At 39.9% G+C, this 24,434-nt stretch overlaps 1 protein-coding gene across 2 annotated transcripts in view; it reads left to right on the plus strand.

Moving 5' to 3' along the window:
- PIK3C3 (phosphatidylinositol 3-kinase catalytic subunit type 3) overlaps nt 1-24,434 on the plus strand; it is a 134,954-nt gene that overhangs the window by 9,777 nt on the left and 100,743 nt on the right. Inside the window, exons 3-4 of one of the 2 annotated variants that reach the window (XM_063453842.1) lie at nt 1,206-1,349; nt 15,724-15,853. In XM_063453842.1, the coding sequence (XP_063309912.1) occupies nt 1,206-1,349; nt 15,724-15,853 (274 nt within the window). Of the gene's footprint in view, nt 1-1,205; nt 1,350-15,723; nt 15,854-23,379; nt 23,403-24,434 lie in introns of those variants that run through there. The other variant, XM_063453843.1, reaches the window with a different exon arrangement.

Genomic DNA, 24,434 nt, shown 5'->3' on the forward strand with positions numbered 1-24,434 from the left:
CGGACGGCGCGGAGGAGGAGAGAGCTGACAGGAGCTGCAGGAAAGGTAAGTACAGCTCTGCCAGCACCCCTCTCCCCCCAGTCTGTATTATGGCAATGCAAATTGCCATAATACAGACTCTGACTCGAGTATAAGCCGAGTTGGGGTTTTTCAGCCCAAAAAATGGGCTGAAAAACTCGGCTTATACTCGAGTATATACGGTAAGTGGTTAATCTCATAAGAGCAGACATTAGACTGTGAGAGTAGGACCTGCCAAAGATGGGGTACATTGACGTTGTGGCAGGCTTATGCAATGTATGATCATATAATGTAACTAAATCCCTATTTTTTTTTTTGCCTAGATTAGGTGTTTAAAAAAAAAAAAAAAAAAAAACTTTTACAAACTAATAATCTGTCAACATTGAAGTTGCTGTTTAGTAGATAGGAGAGTGCGCTGGATCTTGTGTATTGTTTATTGTATAATATGGCCCCCAGCAGCACCCCATTTAAGCATGTTTAGGTGAGTTCAACCATCCCCCCATGTTTCCTATGTATATGTATGTGTGTATATGTATATGTATGTGTATGTATATATGTATATATATTCTCTATCTCACCATAATGAACTGTAACCCAAGTTATACATTGCATCAAACGTGTGACCCATTAAGAAATGGCATACTGCTTTATGGGCCAAAGTTTAAAGGGACACTATAGTCCCTCAGGGTCCTCTCCCGTGGCGCTGAAGGGGTTAAAACTCCTTCAGCTTCTCACCCTTTCCCCCCCGCCGTGCTCCCTTAACTCTCCTCCCCCGCCGACGTCAGCATCCTTTCGTGCGCGCGCATTCAAAGTGTCCGTAGGAAAGCATTTTTCAATGCTTTCCTATGGACGCTCTGTGTGATTGAGGCATAAAATGCCTCAATCATTGCAGATGCACCTCTAGTGACTGTCCGGAAGACAGCCACTAGAGGCTCTTAACCCCAGATGTAAACATAGCAGTTTCTTGGAAACTGCTATGTTTACATCAGGCAGGGTTAACCCTAGAGGGACCTGACACCCAGACCACTTCATTGAGCTGAAGTGGTCTGGATGGCTATAGTGTCCCTTTTAAAATAAACTTTCTTCGAAACGCATGTTTTTAGCTGAGTTGTTTTGTGGCTGATACATTTTCCAGAATAATTATTTCTGCTTTTGTTTGTATTTACTATTCTTTTCTTTGCTTTCAGTTGGAACGAATGGCTAACACTTCCTGTTAAGTACCCTGACTTACCAAGAAATGCACAGGTGGCACTGACCATTTGGGATATCTATGGTCCTGGAAAATCCGTTCCTGTTGGTGGAACTACAGTGTCTTTATTTGGAAAGTATGGGTAAGTCCACTTACAAAATGAATTCATGGTTACTGAATAACATGGTGAAATCCAAAAAATAAATAAATAAAAGGTTTCGCAAATACTGCTTATAAATCTCCTAGTAAAATTGTATTCTTTTCATGGATGCAGTCTTTTTTTTTTTTTTTTTAATTTAAATTAACTTCTTTAATAAAACACTCCAACGTTAAAAATATATTTACTGGTGTTGAACTGTATGGGTTTTTTGTTTTGTGTGTTGGTTCCTGGGCTCTCGTTTTGTGTATGTGTTTATTTGAAATTAAAAACTCTGTTCCAGGTCTCTGAAACATAGTGGACCTATGGCGCATGCATGGAAATTTCTGCAATGCATTGAATCCAACACTTCTTTATGCAAATCATTAGCTTTGCTTGATGAAACCAAGCATGAAGACCTTCGAATATTAGAGCTCTTAATGATGTTCTTTCCTTAAAGGACCACTATAGTGCCAGGAAAACATACTCGTTTTCCTGGCACTATAGTGCCCTGAGGGTGCCCCCACCCTCAGGGCCCCCTCCCGCCAGGCTCTAGGGGTGGAAGTGGTTAAATTTACCTATTTTTCCAGCGCCGGGCGGGGAACTCTATTCCTCCTCCTCCTCATCATTCTCGTCGTCGTCCTCTGCTGAATGTGCATGTGCGGCAAGAGCTGCGCGCGCATTCAGCCAGTCCATAGGAAAGCATTCTCAATGCTTTCCTATGGACGCTGGCGTCTTCTCACTGTGAAAATCACAGTGAGAAGCGCGGAAGCGGCTGTCAATGAGACAGCCACTAGAGGCTGGATTAACCCTATTCTAAACATAGCAGTTTCTCTGTTTATCGAAGAAAGGGTTAATCCTAGCTGGACCTGGCACCCAGACCACTTCATTAAGCTGAAGTGGTCTGGGTGCCTATAGTGGTCCTTTAAAGACCCATGATGGAATCATGTCCTAGATATTCATGGCACCTGAGATTGCGGGGTTAATCCTGTTGCTTGGTTCCTCCTGTGTCTTAAAAAGCAACAGCAAACCGCCCTGTAATTGCACATGTGGTCTCTGTGATAGCCAGTGCCGGTTGATGTTTGATATTTTAGGGGAAATGGTCAACAAGACAGACATTTTTGCCATGCAATATCTTGCTCAAAATCCAGACACTCCTACAGGTAGAAAAGAGAGATGGTAACCCACCAGCAATTCTGGGCACTCACAATGCTAATGGTGATAATAAAGAAGCCAATCAATGGGTTATTTGGTCCAAAAATCGTATTTACAGTACCCGTACTGCGGTTTATGCCCTAAAATTTCAACCCTAATTGATTTGTATAAAGTACTTAAAATACAACTGAAAAATATCTAGAAAGGAAAAAAGGAACTCATTGGGTAATAGAGTACTGGAACGCACGTGCGTTCCAGTTGAAGACTAACATGAGGCCCACAACGATGACCTCGGTGAAGCGCATGTATACGTTCCACCGCCATTGGAGATCCGGAACACCGTACAAGGAGATAGTCCGAGCAGCAGGTGCGATAAAAGAAACGGAGTGGGTCTGCGGCTGTCCGCCCACACAAGTATAGACATAAATTAACACACGAAAGCTTTTTTTTTTTTTTTTTTTTTTTTTCATAATGTGAACCAATGGGAAAATTGCCACTCTTAGCCTGCTTTTGGAATTACTTGAAGATGTACTCTACACAGTGCAAAGTGGTGACACAGAAAAGCAAACTAAATTGGCTATGTCTAAAATTTGTCCCTTGGAAATAAACCTATATCTAGCAAAGGTACACATGGGGATATTGCTGTACTCCGAACACATAGCTGAGCAACATTATTAAGTGTTATATAGCACACGCAGCAATTACAAAATATGCAGCAACATCTTAATGTGTTTGTTTTAAAAAAAAAAAAAAAAACAGGAAAAAAGTTTATCACTGCACTTGGTACAAATTGGTGGAAAAATTGCCCATGGTAACATTCAGAATGTGCCGTTCTGAGATACCATGGCATGCCTGCATTAAGAAATTGTAGGCCTTTTGTGGGATATTTTCACTAGCAAAGTGCTACAATGATAACCTTTCAAACCATCTATGAAAATTAAAGCTGTTCTGTCACCGTCTTGCATAATATGCAAACACCCCTAACAGAAGTATCACTGTGGGGGGAGGGTAGAGGAGTCTTATAGCCATTGGGGCAGGGAAGGTAGGTTTTAGTTACCTGAACTTGTCCCTCATTGGCGCCACTCCCTTCCAACCCCTCCCCCATTTCACCCTTTTCAAGACCTCGCTTGACTTTCATACTCAAGAGTACAGCATTGATGTCTATGCAGGATCCAGTGAGACCACGTGTTTCCTTATTGAAAGAACCTTTTCCCACAGACAGGTTAGAAACCGTACAAGAACCATAGGATTTCCACCTTCCAAGACAGGACTGCTGTAGAAATATAAAACTTTTTAGACTTGTCCCTTACCTCCTCCCCTATAGGGTATTAAAGACTTTGTCATGTAAACTGCCCCAGTTCTCTGTAGAATAGTGTCACTTTTCCATTTTCCTTTTTGTGCCAGGTGAGGCAGCTGTGGCTAATGGGGATCTCTGTCCGGTGGTATGAAGGTGGGATTCAAGCAGTGGGTCCTGGTCTTCCTCCACCTTGCAACGCGTGGCGGAAGCCTGTCTTCAAGCCTTTTATTATCTCTGCCAAATTCCTTGCAGGGTACCAGAAAAGCAAGAGTCTGTCTATGCACAGCTTTCAGAGTTCAGCAATGGAAAACAAAACCAGGTGGCGTAGCGTTTCACCAAGAGATTGAGGAGTGCTATGCGATCCTGGAATTCTTGGCACCAAATTTTAAATCTGAATCTGTAGAGGCTGTTTAAACCCCAGCAGGAATGACAGCTTGGTGCTTGGCAGTATATCTACTTGTGTACTCTCACCAGCCCTCTAGCACACCCCTTAGGCCTTTTAACCCCTTAAGGACACGACATGTGTGACATGTCATGATTCCCTTTTATTCCAGAAGTTTGGTCGTTAAGGGGTTAAGGTAAGACCCTCCTTTTACCTAAATGGTCTTACTTTTTTTTTTGCTTTGGTTATTATATATATATATATATATTTTTTTTTTTATCAGATGTCCAATACTGCGTTCTCTGAAAGGTCTTTTGATAAAGCGTTTTTGGTTAAGTCTAAACATTTTATATGCACAAATTGTAATCAACGCATTGATTTATTATTATTGCCATTTATATAGCGCCAACATATTACGTATCACTTTATACTATTATTGGGGGGGCGGGGGGTTTACAAGAAAACTTACAGGAATGATAGGATGAAGAGGACCCTGCTCAAACAAGCTTACAGTCCATTCTTGGCATGTTTTCAGTCTAACTTCCAGCAAACCTTTCTCAATGTTACAACTGAAGCTCTTCAATCGCGTACCATGCAACCTTACCACTTCTTTAAATAAAGGAAAGGAGGAGGAGATTGGAGGAATCGGATTCTAGTTCAAAGTCCAGCGAATCCTTGGATTCTTCAGAAGAAAACCTTTCTTCTTAAGCTTATTGAGGAAGTTTCAACAGTTAATGAAGATCAAGAAGAAGGGACCAGACCTAAAAAATCTAGAGCATTTATCTTCAATCTGAATTTTTTAAAAAATACATGAACATAGAGATTAAAATCCGGCAAACTTTATTTTATTTTATTTATTTATTTTTTTTCTTTTTAAACACCATCTTCAACTTGACTGAGCTGAATTATCTTTTTGAAAAGGGTGTTTGTTTATTTATTTTTATCTTTATCATCAGTAGCACATCTTAGAGCTTTTCTCAGTGTGTTGATGACTCTAAAGGGGAACTAACCATTGAAGATGCCCGAGGGTTAAACATTACGTGGTATAATAGGCTAAAAAGAGACATGAGTCCATCAAGTTCAGCTTTCCTAACTTGAGCTAGGATGATCTAGAGCTAGGCTCTAGGATTTTAATGATCCACAGTGCAATCTTCGAATATGGCATCTGTCATTTTCACATGAGCTGTACTTTTTACTAAACAAGAGTCACCGAAGATGTGCCAAAATCAAATTACTTCCTAGGTACGTATTCCTAAATCTTTTTGGTTCACAAACCAGATGGTTCTTTTGGGCTAGATGTAATATTCATGTTTCCAGGAATAGATTTTGATTGGAGACTAATTTGACTGCATCTCGAAGCATGGGGATTGGATGGGTTTTCTTGACTTGAAGAATGCATACCTTCATATTCCAATAAAAGAATCAAGCAATAGAATTGTGAAAGTCTGTATTGTGGACCAAAACCACCTTTTGACACTTCCAGTTCAGAGCTCTTCCCCCCTTGGGCTTTCATGGGCACTGATCTTAACAAAAGTGCTGGTAGTAATTGTAGCTCATCTGAGGAAGACAGGCCTTGATATTATTCCATATCCAGATGACTGACTTCTAAAGGCATCCTAAAAAGAGAAGATTCTTTTAAGCTATACAAACGACTATGACTGGAAAATTGTAGATTGATTCTCAACTTGCAAAATTAACTCCTTCAAACAGGCTTCAGTTCTCATGGTTCTACAAACTGTATTCAACTGCGTTTTGAATGCATTTAATTATTTTACCTCCTGGGGAAAAAAAAACATACATTTTTAAAGAATGCTCTTTTAGGGGAAAGAAACTATGTACCATAAGAAAAGTGTAAACATTCCTGGCCTTATGATATTGGCCATTCCAGCAGTAAACTGGGCAAAAACGAGAATGTCTTCAAGTAAACATTATGGCAGAATGAAATTTCAATGTTTCTCTGGACCATCTAAAGAAAATCTGGGATTCAATTTTAAGAGGCTTCAAACAGGTTATGGCTGGGTATATCATTTGGGGCAGAGAAAAAGTGGTTGTGTTTTGTTTTTTTTATAAACTTGACAAACTGTTTGATGGAGATATGGTTGCACATTAAGGCACAACATGTACCATATGAGATACTCTGGAATGTTTACTTTCACAAACCGTAGACCTTTTGTGATCCTATGAAAAGTCAAACTGCTAAAATGCCCCCAAATTGAGACATCGGCCCATTTAAATCCATCTATCAAAATTGTAACCTAAAACTCTGAAAAGGTCATGTCTCTTATATGGCACTAGCTTTACTGGATGGTGGCAAATGCATATATTGGGTGATTGTTGTGTTCAGGCAATGTAGCTGCACACCGTATAGGGTTTTATATAGGTGTAGCACACATCAGGTTTCCAAAATAAACATTAAGAAAAACTTTTATGTGTTCTACAGTAGCTTTAATAAATGGATGTACTGCACCAAATAGTGGTTGAACTATGCTACCCAAGTGTAATGCTTGTTTCAGTAAGCCACTTGTATTCTTGTGTAACCAATTATGATTTTCCATTCTGTACACAAATGTAATTATGCACTTAATGTTTACCTTTCTTGCAAAATTCAATAAACTATACATTCAACATAACTGTTATTGTTTCCTTGAGAGGATTTTTAAAGAACACGTAAGACATACAGGACTCACAGGTTCTATAAGAGACATGGTGACCTATACACGGCAAAACTCACAGGTCTCAAAAGTTGCAAAATAAGGGAAATAAACACTTCTCAACCTGATTAACAGCAGCATGCTCCAACAGCAGACATTGAGTATTAAAATACTGGTTAGAAAACCTGTTACCAAGAAAGTGTAGAAAATGTTTTTAAGGGAAATTTACTTCTTTCTAACTGTTTTCATTAAAGGGTGAGGGGTTGGGGGGTGTTTAACATCCATCTTACTCAACTAAGCAGCCTAGACTTTCCCACAAATGTGAAGAAGTGCTGTGGTCTGTGGAAAAAGTGCCAGAAAGTTAGCAGTTTCAGTGGTGCTTAAAAATTGTGCCCATATTGCCATGTAAGAAAAAGAGAATGAGCCTAAGGTCAAAAATAGTACGCTGAAATAGGGGGTAACCCCAAATAGAAACTGAAAATGGATACACAAGAAATAGAGTAGCTGAGGGGGGAAACTGGGAAAAGACAATCTCTTATAAGAGTGTCAGCTTAAAACCATATATTGGGGAAATAAAATAAAACAAATGTATTAGTATATTGCAAGCGTGCTTCTGTACAACAGGTGAGTGGTCTGATCGGGAAAATAGAACATTGTAAAGACCTGTCTCTACAGAGAATCTAAGAAAAGGTATTCTGATCGTAGTTGCCAATGTAGAATATGATACTACTGGTTGCTGTGGGTTAGCAATGCAACCTGTTTGGGAATCAGGTAAACCGAAACTAATACTGGAATAGATATAACTCTGCACATGTCTGTGTCAGGATATTTAACGAGAGGGCACAGATTAGTACTGAAAGTAAATGTAGGGAGGGAGAGGTAACCTAAACGGTTAGGTTGCAGTGTATATGAAACCGTAATTATACACTGGTGGGTTCTGTCAGAAGAAATAGCGAAGGTCCATATGCTTACTGAAATAGTAGATGTGATAAGGATTAACCAGACAGTATATTCCAGAAATTAGGTCTAGACTATTAAATTAATCATAGTAAATTCCCTTGGTGCTAAAGTGACACCTAAAGCCTAGGTCTTAACTATTAGAGTAATCCCTGTAGATTAACTTGGTGCTAAGACATCACCCAATGTCTAGACCACCAACTCTTAAGTGAAAATATAAAGAAGTTTTTTAAATTTGATATTTTAACAAAATTGCCCGAGTCAGCTGTGAGTAAGATTTGCCGCACTATAAATGAGACACTAGGTCAAAAGGTAAAAGGTCTGAGTCTCAACCTAAACCCTTACACAGTTGGCTAAAGTCAATGCTGGAAAGATTAATTGGAAAAAGTTCAGTTGGCAGCGGTGCCCGAGTTAATAGCGAGGGAATGTCTAAACTCCATGATGATGAACTAATGGCTCAAAGTGCCTTAGAGGGCACCTATAATCTAGTCCCTCTGATGGGTACAGAACCATAAAGTAATGAGCATGATCGCTTAATAAAGAAATAAGGTGAAAATAAAATTAAAGTAAAATAAAAATAAAAGCTTGATAGTGAATCTGTGTGCTGTCAAAAGAATAGCACTAACAAGAACCCTGACGCCGCGTTTCACCTGACCGGTCCCGTTAGAAGGGAACCGGCCGGTACAGAGAGTTGTGTTAAAATATTGCGAGTAATATTTATTATTGTTTCATTATTACAAATGTATTCATAAAAATACAGTTAAGTGTTTCTTTCACGGTTTACGTTCACAGGTTTTGATCTAGTCCGAGAACTGCAAACCACTTTCAATACAGTAACAACTTGAGCAATGGGCAAGCATTGGCTTAGCTGAGATCATAAAGATTGATGATCTCCACCATGGAGGCAGGCTTCAGTGTGGAGGCCCGCAGTGCTTCCCACGGGTGGCCGCCTGCACTGCTCCCCTGGCTGGCTCCATTGTTCCCATTTGCTCAAGGGCTGACAAATCCCTGGCGCCAGGGCGTAATTTCTAGTCGCCATGGTGACCTGGCACCTGGAATTTGTTGAGCCCTTGTCTGAGCTATACAGAAATGTAAATTATCTGTTTAACAAACTCAGGCTGGGACTGTTGCACAACAACGAAGAAAAACTACCACAACAAGAGGACATAGTCTTAAATTAGAGGGACAAAGGTTTAAAAATATCAGGAAGTATTACTTTACTGAGAGGGTAGTGGATGCATGGAATAGCCTTCCAGCTGAAGTGGTAGAGGTTAACACAGTAAAGGAGTTTAAGCATGCGTGGGATAGGCATAAGGCTATCCTAACTATAAGATAAGGCCAGGGACTAATGAAAGTATTTAGAAAACTGGGCAGACTAGATGGGCCGAATGGTTCTTATCTGCCGTCACATTCTATGTTTCTATGTTTCTATGTTGCAAAACCACTGCTGCAGAGGCTTCCTGGGAATGGCAGAATGCTGTAGGATCTGGTAGACTTAGAACTTGTGAGCAGAAGGCATGTTGCTCAGTCTGTCTCTTCATAATTAGTTCTCGGCACTTTCAGAATGTAGTGGTGGTATGGAGACCAACTCTGGCAACAATTTTGAGCAACCACCGTCCTCTATGTCTAAGGTGTTTAAGACTGCAGCCAATGACAAAAAAGGACAGGGTGAGGCCTGAGTTGGCGGTTGTTGTTGTTGGGGATCTATCCTAAAAAGTGTGAAACTGGACAATAGTGGCTTTGTGAGATGTCTTCCTGGAGCTACTGCTCGCAGAGACAGGGGACGTATTTGTAATATTGTTAAGCAAGCAAAGCAGGAAAGGGAATTGGATGTTCTTGTCCGTCTAGGGACAAATTATTTGACTTGCAATGAGGTTTCAGAGGTTAAGGGAGTTTTTTTTTTTTTTGTTCTTGCCAATAGTATTACATAGGTTTTGTCCACGCTGTCATTCTCTGAAGTTCTGCCTATGCATAACATTCAGAATAAGAGACGGATGCATATTAGACTTGTAGCTTCGTGAATGGTGTCGGGAGCAATGATTTCGCTTTGTTTCTCATGGTAGCTCTATTTGGAATTGAAATGAACTGTACAAAAAAAAGATTTGTTTCATCTTTCTCAAAAAGGATTGAATGTTCTCATAAGTATTTAAACAAACTTCAATCCAATTGCCCCCCAAAACATGGGCAGAAAGTGTGTTAAAAAATGACGAGCTTAGTCATCTCTACAAATGCTTGCATTTTCGGGAAGAAGATCCGTTAAAGGATCACTATAGTGTCAGGAAAACAAACTTGCTTTCCTGACACTATATCATCCTTAGGACCCCCCCCCACCCCCTGGGCTCCCCTCCCATGGCGCTGAAGGGGTTAAAACCCCTCCCTCAGCACTGGTGACCTTTCCTCCCCCACCGAAGTCAGTTCCTAACTGGAGCGGAATGCGCATGCGTGGCAAGAGCCGCGCGCATTCACACAGTCCATAGGAAAGCATCTCTCAATGCTTTCCTATGGACTTTCTGCACGCTGGATGCAATTTTCACATTCAGCGTCTCAGAAGCGCCTCTAGCGGCTGTAAGGTAGACAGCCACTAGAGGTTGGATTAACCCTGCAATGTAAACATAGCAGTTTCTCTGAAACTGCTATGTTTACATCTGAAGGGTTAAAACCTGGGGGACCTGGCACCCAGACCACTTCATTAAGCTGAAGTGGTCTGGGTGACTATAGTGTACCTTTTAACTTGTGGCAACTGAAAATGTAGATTTAGTGGTATAATTGGAAAAATGACTGTGACATGGCAATCCCAGGGTACTCTTATTATAGAAAAGAGCGAGACTGCAGGAAAGGGGGAGAGGTGGCCCTGTATGTGAAGGATAGCCTAAAATCAAGCCTGATACAATTTAGTGAGGTGCACATAGTCTGTTTGGGTTATGTTAGAATTTAGTAATCACACAGTAACTCGTCTAGGTCTGATTTATAGGCCCCGTGGACAAATAGAAGCGTTCAATAGTCTACTAGTTAAGGAGATAGCTAAAATAATATTGAAAGTTCTAATCATGGGTGACTTTATTCTTCCTGATGTGAAACAAAAATAGCTACTTGAGCCGGGAGTACACATATTCTAAACTCTCTACTGGGTTGAGAAGCCAACTCGTAAAGAGGCCATACTAGATTTCGTGTTAATAAATGGAGATTTTATATCAGACATTACTGTAGGTGAAAGTTTAGGATCTAGTGATCACCAGTCAGTCTTGTTTAATATAAATACAGTAACTGAGCCACACCACACAAACAAAAGTTTTTGATTTTAGAAAAACAGACTTTTCTAAAATTAGAACGTGTAAAGGAGTCCTTATCAGACTAGAGCAGTTTAAATGGAGTCCGAAAGAAATGGGACTATTTAAAAATTGCACTGCTGAAGACAACAGAAATTTGCATTAGGCTTGTCAGTAAGAGCAAAAAAAGCACCACTAAGCCGCGCGTGAGGAAGCTGAGCAGGAGGATTACAGCTCTCTCACCGCCACCATTGTACGCCTGCGAGCCTGCCTGCACATGCCCGTGAGTGTGTGTGTGTGTTTTTGTATGTGTGTGTGTAACAGTCAGTGAATGTATGTCACTGTGTGTATCTGGGAGTGAGCGCCTGTCTTTGAGTAGGAGTGTCAGTGTGTGTCTGTCAGTCAAACTACATGTTTGTTTTAAACGGGGAGGGGCACAGCAAATTTTAGATTTTCTTTATGCCTAGGGTAGCACATGTCCAAAATTAACCACTGCTTGGAGGAAAGACGAGACAGAACGATAGAAACCTTTAAATACATAAAGGGAATTAACACCGTAAAGGAGGGAGAATATATTTAAAAGAAGAAAAACTACCACAACAAGAGAGTAGTCTTAAGTTAGAGGGGCCAAGGTTGAACCCATTCCCGCCCTCAAAAAAAGGCCCGATCCGGCTCTCCCAGGCCAAGTCATTGCGGGGTCCTCACGGTCATATGGCCGGAATAGCTGGCATGTGCAGCGCCTTCATGGGGCCTGCCTGAGTTCTTGGGCACACCCTCCAAATAAGGTCTGTTAGCCCCCAGAGAACCCACCACAGCTATACATGGGGGGTATCACTGTACTCTGGAGATGTTGCTGAACACCTATTTGGGTGTTCTTTGGCATTAATCCTTAAAGTTCTCACTGCATGTATTCTTAAATTGCTATGTGTCAAAATAAGCAATTATTAATTTTTTTTGTGTTAAATTTGGTAAAATGGTTGCATGAAAAGAGTCAAAATACCCCAAGTTTAATATCTTAGGTTGTCTTCTTTTAAAAAATATATACATGTCAAGGGTTATTCAGGAATTCCTGACAGATATCAGTGTTACAATGTAACTTGCGTTAATTTTGAAAAAAAAAAATGGTTTGGAAATAGCAAGTACTTGTACTTATAACCCAATAACTTTCCAAAAAAAGCTAAGAACATGTTAGCATTGGGTATTTCTAAACTCAGGACAAAATTTAGAAACTGTTTGGTGTTTTTTTTTTTTTGCGGTTGTAGGTGCGTAACAGATTTTGGGGATCAAAGTTTAAAAAAAAAAATTTTTTTTTTTTTATTTTTTTTATTTTTTTTCATCATACTTTATAAAAAAATGTTTATAGTAAATTAAATGATATGATGAAAATAATGTGTGGGTACAGTAAATGAATAAGAGGAAAATTACAGCTAAACACAAAAATTGAAAAGCGTCTGGTCACTAAGAGGTTGAAAAAATATTCAGGAAGTATTACTTTACTTAGAAGGTAGTGGATGCATGGAGTAGCCTGCTGAAGTGGAAGAGGTTAGCACAGTGAAGAAGTTTAAGCATACGTGGGATAGGCATAAGGCTATAATAGATATATTAAATAAATTTGTTTAACACACGGATAGCAAAAATAGCAAAACTGATTGTGTCATTAAAGGGACACTGCAGGCTCTAGAACTGTTCCATCTAATTGAAAAGGTTACAATGCCTTTCAAGCAGTTTAACACTTACATGATTATTCATTACAGTGAGAATTTAGCTATTTTGGTCATAAAAATTGCCCAAGTCCGCTTGCTTTCAGTTCAGCTTTTTTGGTAAAGTTGAAATTAAAGGACCACTATAGGCACCCAGACCACTTAAGCTCAATGACGTGGTCTGGGTGCCAGGTCCATCTAGGAATAACCCTGCCTGCTGTAAACATAGCAGTTTCCGAGAAAATATGTTTACATATGGTGGCTGTCTCATTGACAGACGCTAGAGGTGCTTCCGTGCTTCTCACTGTGATTTTCACAGTGAGAAGACGCCAGCGTCCATAGGAAAGCATTGAGAATGCTTTCCTATGGACTGGCTGAATGCGCGCGCGGCTCTTGCCGCGCATGCGCATTCAGCCGATGGCCACCGAAGGAGGAGGAGAGTCCCCGGCGCTGGAGAAAGGTAAGTGTTTAACCCCCTTCCTCCAACTTCAGCCCGGCGGGAGTGGGACCCTGAGTGTGGGGTGCTCTCAGGGCACTATAGTGCCAGGAAAATGAGTTTGTTTTCCTGTCACTATATAGTGGTCCTTTCACTTTGAATTCACTTTGAATTCTCACTTTGGTAAATAACCCTTCAAGTGTCCGTGGCCACCCAATGCCTCCTGCCACTGGATAGATGACTATGGCAGAAATTATATGCAGTCTTCAAGCCATACCAACGAATACCAGTGATCGGCACTGTGATAGTCTGAAAACAGTCTCAGCCAATCACAGCTGCCCGTTGCTGCTCTGATACAGCTTCCACATTAGCCCAGTCAGCACAGAGGGGATGGACTGATGGGGACTCTTGTTTAGCATTTAGCGTGAAATGAAAGTACAGCGCCAGTTGCCTCCAGGTGCTATAACCTCCTCAACAAGATTCAAAGTTAATGTATACAGAATGTTCCTTTATGTGACCTGAAGCTGTGTCCCAAAGGAGTAAATGACTCTAGTGGCTGACTGTGCTCTTGAAAAATACGTTAACTTTGGCGTTTCTTAGAAACCATGCTTTTCAGTGTTTAAGGATATTACCATATTTAGACACCAAAACCACTATATTAAAGGGGCAATATAGTCACCAGAGCCACTACCACTTAATGTTTTGGTGTCTATAGAAGGTTCCCACAGGTTTTTCAATGAAACTGCCTTTTTAGAGAAAATATAGTGTTTTTACATTGTCGACTAGGAACACCAAGTGGCTGTCACTCAGATGGCCACTACAGATTCTTCCTATCTCAGTGCAGCACTGACATTCATGGTCTCTACATTCTGCATGGAAACACTGAATGTTGTAGATATAGGTGTGTGTATATGTATATGTATGTGTATGTGTATGTGTGTGTGTGTGTGTGTGTGTATGTATATATATATATATATATATATATATATATATATTACTCATTATTGATCATCGAACAATCCGAAATGTTAACCTCACCAAAATCTTGAAATAGATCACTATTTGCATTAAAAAACATTAAAGGGACACTTCAGGCACCCAGACCACTTCTACCCATTGGAGTGGTCTGGGTGCCAACTCCCATCACTCTTAACCCTGCAAGAGCCCAGTATGTGATTAATATAGCTTTCTGTTTCTTAAATGAAGAGGATCATCACATTTGATTCTTACAAAAAATGCCGAAAGAGCTGAATTTTGGCTGCATACTGTCTTCATTTTTGAGACAACTAAAATATGCCGCTCTGTTGTCCATGGTGGTCCCTCTTTAAATCCAAAAAAAACTGTTCAATCGCAGCAAAAGTGAGTGTTTCCCCAATTCCCTTCATAATTAGTGGAGCTTCCCTTTGACTTCTGCTGCATGTCATGCTATAAGTACTAGTGCCACTAGAGGGAGCACAAACACCAGTCAATGCTGAGTGAATTTGTTATAGAAACACTGGCAACCTTTAGCTAAAGTATTTTCTAATGATGTTTTACTTTCTCTTTCCGCAACAACATTTAAAAAAATATATATGTAAACCTATTTGTAGATATAATCTAATGACCTGAAAACCATATCTAATAGCAATAGGTTCCATGTGTTTGTGCTGTTAATAGCATTGTATCACTATGTACTAAGAAACCTGCATCCATCTTGTGAAATATTGTGCTCCAATTAATCCTTTTTAACACACTTGCCACTTGGCATTAAATGTTTGTTCTAAAATGTTTAAATCTCCCCTAATTTTACCCTTTGTGTCACTATACTCCACTCCCTCTAGAGTGTAAGCTAATTGAGCAGGGCCCTCCACCTCTCTATTCCTGTACGTCGAGTTGTCTGGTTACAATTAAATGTCTGTTAGTCCACCCTTTGTACAGCGCTACAGAATCTGATGGCACTATATAAATAATGAAATAATAATAATAATAATAAAAGATAATGAACAAGATAGCTAGCTAGGAAGACTGACTGTGGTTGATGTTAGATAACTTCCACATTTTTTAAATTGGGTTGCATTATCCATGCTGACTATGCAGCAAACACGTGGAGTCATGCAAGTAAAAACAGATTTGTCTACATTTTCTTTTTTCTTTTATCTTCATTTTTTTCCGCTCTCCTCTCCATTGATTTGGAATCCACCATTATGTTTCTATTTCGTTATTTGTATATATTTTTTTGTATCAACTCTACCTGCATAGTCATTCCATGCACCATAACCTGTGCTTTTTAGATTGTGTTGCAAACTGTATATCTATGTACACAGTTAAATACAACAGTTTCTAAAATTAGTGTGCAACATCTTATAATGGGAAAACTTTGTAATAAGATTAAATGTTTGAGTAAATTGTAGCTTTGCATCCTCTCACCCCTCCTTCCCCAGCCCCCCATATTACTTATATTAAGTAACAAGGAATGGGCAGTGTAAGGAGTAGAATAGTACATTTCTTTAGAATTTGCATGCAAATATATAAATCATACACATTTTTGTATCTGCAGGATGTTTCGCCAAGGAATGCACGATCTGAAAGTATGGCCGAATGTTGAGGCAGATGGGTCAGAACCAACCACAACGCCTGGCCGGACAAGTAGTTCTGTCTCTGAAGACCAAATGAGCAGACTAGCCAAGGTAACAATGGGTCTTCTACTCCCCTTGGTATCCTGTTTAGGCAGCTTATTTTTTGACATTCCAGACATGCTGTTTGTCCTGAAAACAAGCCTAAACTATAAAGTGCCTAATCTCTAATGTTTTAAACTTTTTGATCTACTGTAAAAGCTAGTATGCCCTTCTTTTGATTTGAGGGAGGTCCTGTGTCTGACCTTAGGTAGTTGCTATACAAATACCTACTTTGCAAATTTGGTTATTGGAGGCATGCAGTAGGGCCTCGTCATATCTTTATTCAACTTTTATGATGTCTCTCTCTCAATTTTAGGATAGAGTTTATGCCATTATTCACATAAGGGCGTTAAGACATGTATTTCCAAGGTAATCCCTTCTTCATTCTGATAGGGAATGATCACATCCTTTAACATAAATTGTTCCTCAACATGTAAAGCCAAAAACTGAGCATAAACATATACTGAGGGCACTAAACCTTGACCAAAAATATCAAATTGCATTCGAACAGCCAAGATGTATACATTCTCCAAATCTACTATTTTTATTTTTTTCTGATTGATATCTGGTTATCCCGCGTGTGAGCAGGGAAACTTGCGACATGCCATCTTGTCCTAACTGAAAGTCTAGGTTGTAGAACATAAAGGCATATCATAACGTTAATTAGGAATTAAGGAGTACAAGCCTCTACTTCCTTACATACAGCTACACTTTCACCAGGCCTAGTGTACAATGTACTGAAACACTTTGCACCCTAAAAAGGCATCCCCTTGGGGTAACTATTACATAGTATTATTTACCTCCTCTTTTTATAGATGTTCATCAAGTCTTACTTATTTTTTACAGTATATTGGTAGAATGGATTTTTCCCAATTATTAATTGAAACGCTGTTTATCACAACTACATGAGATTTGCTAAGAGTTTGTTCTGGAGGGAAACAGGGATACAGTGTTGCTAAACAGTCATGAGTTCTTTTAATATTAATTTGGAGGTTTAGATCATCCCTCAAAATATTACAACCTTTCTATTGTAATTTACCTTGAGGATGCTACATAATTGGTTTCAAGAAAACCATCCATCCAGTCTTTATATTTTGTTTTTCTCTTCCATCATATGGTATAATTACATTCCTGTCAGGAAATATTTAATTATCTTGTGCCGGAAGGACTCTCTGGCTCTGTTTCTATAAGTTAACAATAAATTAATTTTTCTGTTGCTGGAAATCCTCTGTTTGAAAGAGTTGGTCAAGCCATGTATTGCATTTTAAGCAGATGTTTACACATAATATTTACAGCTGTAATAGACTGCGTGAGTCTGTGGCTTTTAGTAGTTGTGTTGCAATACTGTAGTCCCAATAGACTGCATTATACATCTGTCTATTGCTGCTTTGCCTTAAGGCAGAGTATAACATTGGCTGATCTATATTCCCAATAAGACCCAGCAAGCTTTATCTATTTTGTCAACTGCAGTAAAACCACTGCAGCTTATGAATTCTAGATATTTCATTCTTAAAGATTCTTTTTTTTTTTTTTTTTGTTAAGCATCCATATGGCTTACCATATGCAAATAAATTTCCTTCCCACCTGAATGACCATGTCTAAAGTCCAACCTGTCTCACTAGAAAATGTTTATGAATGTGTACCTTAACCATTTATTCTAGGATTAAGAAAGGTTTGACACCCTTTATATGATCACGACTACGTTTCAGAACTTGCAGTTGTTGGAACCTACAGTATTGGTGCCTGTATTCTTTGTGGGCTCTCAATTATCCCTCCTACAAATCCTGATGGGTGTCAGAAAGGAGGAGTAACTGGCCTTTCACTAGAAGGGGCAGTGCCATGCACACACTGGCTGTAATGCATTCCACAATGGTCATAGTGTATTGTATAGTATGATCACGTAGTGCTCTAGGCGTTAACAGATATTCCCATCGGTCACCATTTTTAAAAGTGGTTGATTGATTGCCATATGCTTTGGGGCACAAAGCGAAAAGCAGTGCTTCTGCAAGATTAGCATTTACAGGAGCAGCATGGCGTTTTCTGTCAATATGCCCTGTCTGCCAGTACGCCTCTATAAGAAGCATCAATTTGGCTGGGAGATAATCAGTACTGATGATTTCCCAGCTGGCAGAGGAAATTTGTGGCAGGGGACTGTAATGGAACCACAATCATCCACAGGAACATTGGATGCCACATCACCATCTATTGGTTGTAAGTTCATAGTCACCAGTATGTTTAACTATATTTTGCACCTGACCATTTCCGTTTTTACAGTTAGAATTTTGATAGATGAAGTTGGGTATTTGTTTTTTATGTTGGGGCATTGTAGCAGTCTGACTGTTGAAATTACCCCAGAAAGGCCTTCCATTAGTGAAAGTTGACACTTCAGGGTATCTCACATGATGTATAATGTGCCGTGCCTTAACGTGATTACATTTTCAACCAGTTTGTCAATTTAAATTTTTATTTTTTTTACATACACTGTTACATTTTCAAATCCACAAATTATGCTCTTCATGCTCTTTTTAAATAAAACTATACCTACAATGTACGTCTTTATCACTATCCTGTGAAGTTACAGTGCCATAACATAGACCTTAACATTTCAGTTTTTTCAGCACATTCTTACTTGCCTTCCCAGCATCTGATTTCAGCACCCCTGTCTAACTCTCGGGACTCGCGAGAGTTAGACAGGGGTGCTGAAGGGAGCTGCTGGGAAGGTAAGTAAGACTGTGCTGGGCCCCACAGGAGCATGATGGCGGCCCTGGTCGGCAATATCGGTATCTTTATTGGCCGTTACAGATATTGCTGAAAATACAGAATATCAGCCGATAATATCGGTCAGAACGATAATCGGTCGATCCCTAGTGATGTGGGAGCTATGCTTGTGAAGGTAACAGATGGATGTAACTTTATTGGTGCTTTACAGAGCTTAGTTGAAGGAGTATTGTACCCCGTACCATGAGGTGCGTGGTGTGAAGGTGAGGCAGAATTTAATATTCAAGATAGTGTGTGAGTGGTAGTTCCTAGTCTGGATTAGTAGTGTTGTAAGTAAGCGTCAACTGTAGTTTCAATTGCCCCCAACCAGAGGGGAGTGGTTGGGAAGTGTTTTCCATAGTCTGTCTGTCTATATAGGTGAGGCCGTCTGTCATGTGTTGGGTATTGTGGTTGTCGGTTCTTTGTCCCCGACATTCGGGAGAGGTAAGTAAATGAAAGGAAAATTCACAGTCTAAATAAAGTGAGGAGGGAACAAGAACTTTACATACTACAGCACCCCATCTATAGGCTATTCCTGCGGCTCTCAGTTTTGTGACCATCACGAGGGTCTTGTGCCATTGCAGTGTGGCCCTTGTGAGATCCTGATAGGAGAGAGATGTACCTTCGAAAACAAATGGTGCTTTGCCTCTCAGGGCTTGCATGATTAGGTTTTTCATCTTTTTAGGATTGGCACCGAAGGATGACATCTCTGCTTAGAGGATGTGACCGGACCAGCTATGTGGTACGCTCCATCTACTGCCCCTTTCTTGGCCGCATGGTGCGGTAGAATAGTTGCCAGCAGTCTCCTGAGGTAGTGTGGGAGTTCTTCTGCTGAGATTTTGTCCGGGATGCCTCTAATTTTAATGATTTTGGTGCTGTTGATCTTCCATGGCCGTCATTCTCTTGCTGTGATTAAAGTTGCTGCATGTAGGTTTTGTCTACTGTAAGGTCGTTCTAAGTGTCCTGGAGAGTTTCCTCTGCTGGAGAGTTTTTCCTCTGCTGAGGTTATGCGTGCTTTGACCGCTTACATGTCAGATCTAATAAGTGTCATCAGCTGCCCAGACTCTCTGGATGTCTGCTAGAAGACTCACTTTTAGTGGTAGGCGTCGAGCCATCAGAGGGGTTAGGAGGGTGCTGTGGTATGGGCTGGGGGTACGGTGAGGTGTCTGTCGCCATGCTCTCTGGTGGTGTAGTGGTGCGCGGGAGTTCCACGTGAGTCAGCCTAGGCTATGCGGGTCTTGTCAACATGACCCCGATGTCCCGGCTGTCCTCCATGGCAGCCGGCTTTTGTGAGCGGCATCCCATGGCTGGCACACGAACAGGCGTGGGTAGCGTCAGGAAGGATTGCTTCACCTGATTCCTCGAGCAGCGAGCCGCCAAGGAGTGTGGCTAGGTTTGTGAGGTAGGCCCCGGACCGGCGCTGTGGTTTAGATTGTATTGGCGGCTGGAAAAAATGCATGTATCGAGTCGGGTTAATGCAGTGGTGAGGAATATCTGGTCTAGAGAGCTGGATGAGTTCAAATAAGGTCGACTTTAGGGTGATCTTCAGGAGCTGCTTAATATGGCTTCTGAATAGGTTGCTTGCTAACTCCACCCCTCGATATAGGCATTTAAATGTCTCTTTAAGAAGCTACATGCCGTGCGGACGTCCATCACTGCATGTAGCTCAAAAAAAAAAAAAAAAAAAACCTTAGGTCCAGAATCGCACTGGCTACAAAACACGCCATTGCCGGAAAATAGGGTTACCCAGACACCCCTTCCATAGAAACGGTGAAATGCTAAATCCTGGACACCATAAAAAAGGATAAAAAATGTCAGCAAAAACTTCCACAAAATCTGGGACCCATGGTTCCACGAATTCTCATCCCCATTTCACCACAACGATAATCAACCGAAACTAAAAGATTCCGACATACTGAAAGGGAGTGCTGGGAATAGACCATCCGAAGCAAACTGTACCTCCCTTCAACTTTCCTTCCCCCTTAACTACAAAAAAGAGGTGTGAGGAGAGAATTTAAAAACAATTTTTTTTTTTTTTTTAACACTCTACCTTACCGGCTAATCTTTCCTCGCTCCCCCTCACTCTTACCCTCTTTATGGCCCATTCCAAATGACCTTTCAGCACATGCTAGCACGTTTAACCAACAGGTCCTTACAAGCAACCCCTATCTCGTATGTAAAGCGCTGCGGAATTTGACGGCCCTATATAAATATCAATAATAATAATAATAATAATAATAAGGCAACGAACACCCCAAGGGCATAACGAATCCCTGTTCACACTTTGCAGCACAATCTTATCGCAGGCCAGACAAACAACATGCCACCCATTACACCTGCTCCACAACGGACCATAATCAATCAAGACGAGGTCCGTTGGAGAACATGCACAACTCCATCAGTAAAGAACAACAACGGAATCTCCCTTTACCAAAATCGCAGTGACCTCCACCACACCTCCCCCCTCCCCTCTCTCTACACCCATGCACTTCCCATGGTACACTGATACTGGTTTACACCTTGCAATGTTCTTCCTGTTCTTCCGTTTGTTTGTTTTTTATTCGTTTACATCTTTAATTTTAGTAATTGTACACCACAGAGCCACATACAAAATAAAGTGCCTTGTACTGCACCAGAAATACTGCACAACCATATCTATCTACATTTTATACCAAAAAAACTCATAGTAACAAAATCTGTGAACTGCCAATTCCTTTCCTGTACTGTTTGATGAAACCATGTACTGTTTACATTGTAATATCGTTTTATCCCCAAAACTGTGTGAAAATTTACAAATAAAGACCTATAAAAAAAGCAAAACAAAAAAAACCCTGGGGTCACTAAAATGGCCTTAGCTGATGGAGGGGAGCCACAGCTATCCATTGCTACCTGTGACTCCCTGTTGTGAGCAGGGTTAATTCCCTACGCACGCTACATTGTAACTATAGGGATTTAAATCCACATATAAATGTCGGTTTGGAGTGCTCACTTTGAGCACTGCAAACCAAGCTTCAGTCTGGCCCCTAATTCTGCCCCCAGGTGACAGAGGGGAGACCAAGAAATGAAATGGATACCAGATGGGAAAAGGACCATGCTGGAAAAATACTGCATGACGGAAATTTTTTATGATGTTGAGTCCTGAATGACCTTTCAGAAAACTGGAGACACAACAAAACACAACTGTTGAATTGCTATTAACCCTGTGAAAAATTTAATTTCGAGTGTGCAAAAAAACTCTTTACTTATTCCACTGGAAGGCTATTACAGATTGCTTTAGTAAACCAGTATTTTCCCACCGTACCCCTCATTCTTGGAAGCTTATTTTTATTTTATAGAGGGTTATGTGAATTTGACATTTTGAAATACAAAACCATTTTTGTGTTTTAATTTATTGTTCTTGGAAAGTTTAGAAAAACAAATGGAGGTTGCCTGATGCTATAAATATGCCCAACCTTTCTGCTCCTGATTTATTATATCTATAAATAAAGGCTTTGTCATGAAACAGCAGCCTTTTATAAGGCCACTTCACCTTCATATTAACTAGAAACCCAATTAATGGTTCCTGTTTATAGGCCTTGGATTCCATGGAAACCTTTAAGAATAGCAATGGTCACGAAATAATGCAGAGAAATCCACGGTCACTTTTTTTATTTTTTTTTTAATCTAGGTAGGATCTCTACAACCCTGATGCTCTTTGGATTTTTAAAAATAAGCTAAAAAAAAAATCATAATCTTCTAAATACCCTTAATGTTTCAGATTGCATTTTTCCTCCTTCTAATCTCCAACTGGGAAGACATTAAAGCACTTCCAATCCACAAATTGTTAAGCATCATCTGCATATCTCAAGTTGGACTTTGGGAAGTCCTTCTTGGACATGACATCTTGACAGATTACGTTTCCAGAATAATCCCAGAGTTCCCGGCTTGACATGCAAGTGAGCACTGGCCGGGATCATTTCAGACTTCATACTATATTAGTCTTGTGGTATAGTAGTGGTATAATTTTTCCTGTCATTGTAAGTCTGTTTGTGTTGTGAAAATAGTTATCTGCAAAAAAATATCTTAATCGGAGCTGTTTCATACCTCAGAAGAGTACTTAATTGAACACTATAGTGTTCGGATACAAAACTTGCATGCAATACCTTGTATTTCAGACACTACATAGGAGTTACAAAACAATGGAACTAGCACAAAACAATTGCCTGTCCGAAAGCAAACTTTTAGTTCGGTATTCGGTTGTACTTGACTTTCTCCATAAACCACGTCACTTTAATTGTATATTTGCTCCCAGGTCTAATGCTGTAATATGGGATCCACAGTTGATGTTCCATACATTACCTGATTTCAAGTCAAATCAGGTTCGATCTCAAAATTGTTAATTTGCCTCGTAGACCTATTTACTGATAAACTTGTAAATAAAAAAATAAACCTTTTGATCACTTCTACTCCTGTCGTATTCGTAGCCAGTCCCTTGTGGGTATCACAGGTACCAAAAACAATCTATGCTAATTGTAAGGCCCGCTGATGAAACCCACATGCAATGGGCAAGAAACTTAAAAGTTTTATGATGTGCATCCTGAAACATCTATATATTGCCCTTCATAGAATGTAGTGCACATTTGGACCCTATCATTTGCGTCTCTGGTTTTGTAATGTATTTGTAGGTAAGTAACCGATACCGCAAACCATGCAGTACAAATAGCCAGCAAGGAAAGACAACCAGTGAAAATCCATAAGCACATCTGTTATTGATTTAATGAACTCGTTTTTAATGCAGGATCCCAACAAGGAACACATGGAAGAAGTAAGTACTCACACACTTCCTGGTTTCAAAGAGTTTGCATGTCCACAACTGCTTATCGCTGTGGCTTTCAGTTTGAATTGTAAAGCATAACCCATTTGAACTTTAAATTATGCCCCAAAAATAAAAATTAAAGTATGCTAGGATTTTATTCATTTGTTTCCACATCTTTGTACTTGAACACGCTTACAATTTTTTCCCTTTTTTACAACAAAATTTGTGGTCAGCTCTCGTGGTCCTGGGTTACACTGTGCTTTACCAAATGTAGCAATGTGCATTGTGGAAGATCTAGCTATGTTAGAATAGGCTGTATAGAAAGCTGTAGCTCCTGAGATTGTTTAGCATATTTATGCCATTCTCAACCATCCTACCCTGGGAGTGCTGGCAGATGGTGGACGGCAGTGGTTGTGATTCTTCAAGGTTTTTTTTATTTATTTATTTTTATTGTTCATATATCAACACTTTTAAGGTACCATGTTTTTGATCCTACCCCAACATTCATTTGATCCCAGATTGGGCCAATAAGACTTATAGACTGAGTGCTCACTAAATTTAGCTTTCGCCCTACATTTATATTTAAGTCCAACCAAAGTCAAATAAAGTCAAATGCATCATTAGAGGTTGTGAGATCTTTCCAACTCTAGTAAAAGATCCCCAAACTACACCCCCTGGCCAGAATACTTCTTGTTCATGAACTGATGAGAATCCTAAAAGTTAAAGATGTACTTTTAAATACTGTTGGGAACAACTCTGTTAATTTCAATGTGTGAGGTGCTTTGATATACACTTTATCCCCATTTCTCTGTGTTTTAACAATACTTCTTGGTAGAGGATATATATATTTTTTTTTATGCTGTGTGCGGTTTGTGTGATCTAGCTCCATATCCCTTTGAGAGCTTGTAAAGGAGGTTTACACAACTATTTTTATGTCGCATTTACTACTTTTTATTTTGTATAGAAGTACAATTCACTGGTCAAAAAAATACTAGTGTTGTTGTAATGTACAAGTGTTATGAATAAATGCAGTCTGTTTTG

This window comes from Pelobates fuscus, chromosome 5 (genome assembly GCF_036172605.1).
Source record: "Pelobates fuscus isolate aPelFus1 chromosome 5, aPelFus1.pri, whole genome shotgun sequence".
NCBI classification, from domain to species: domain Eukaryota; kingdom Metazoa; phylum Chordata; class Amphibia; order Anura; family Pelobatidae; genus Pelobates; species Pelobates fuscus.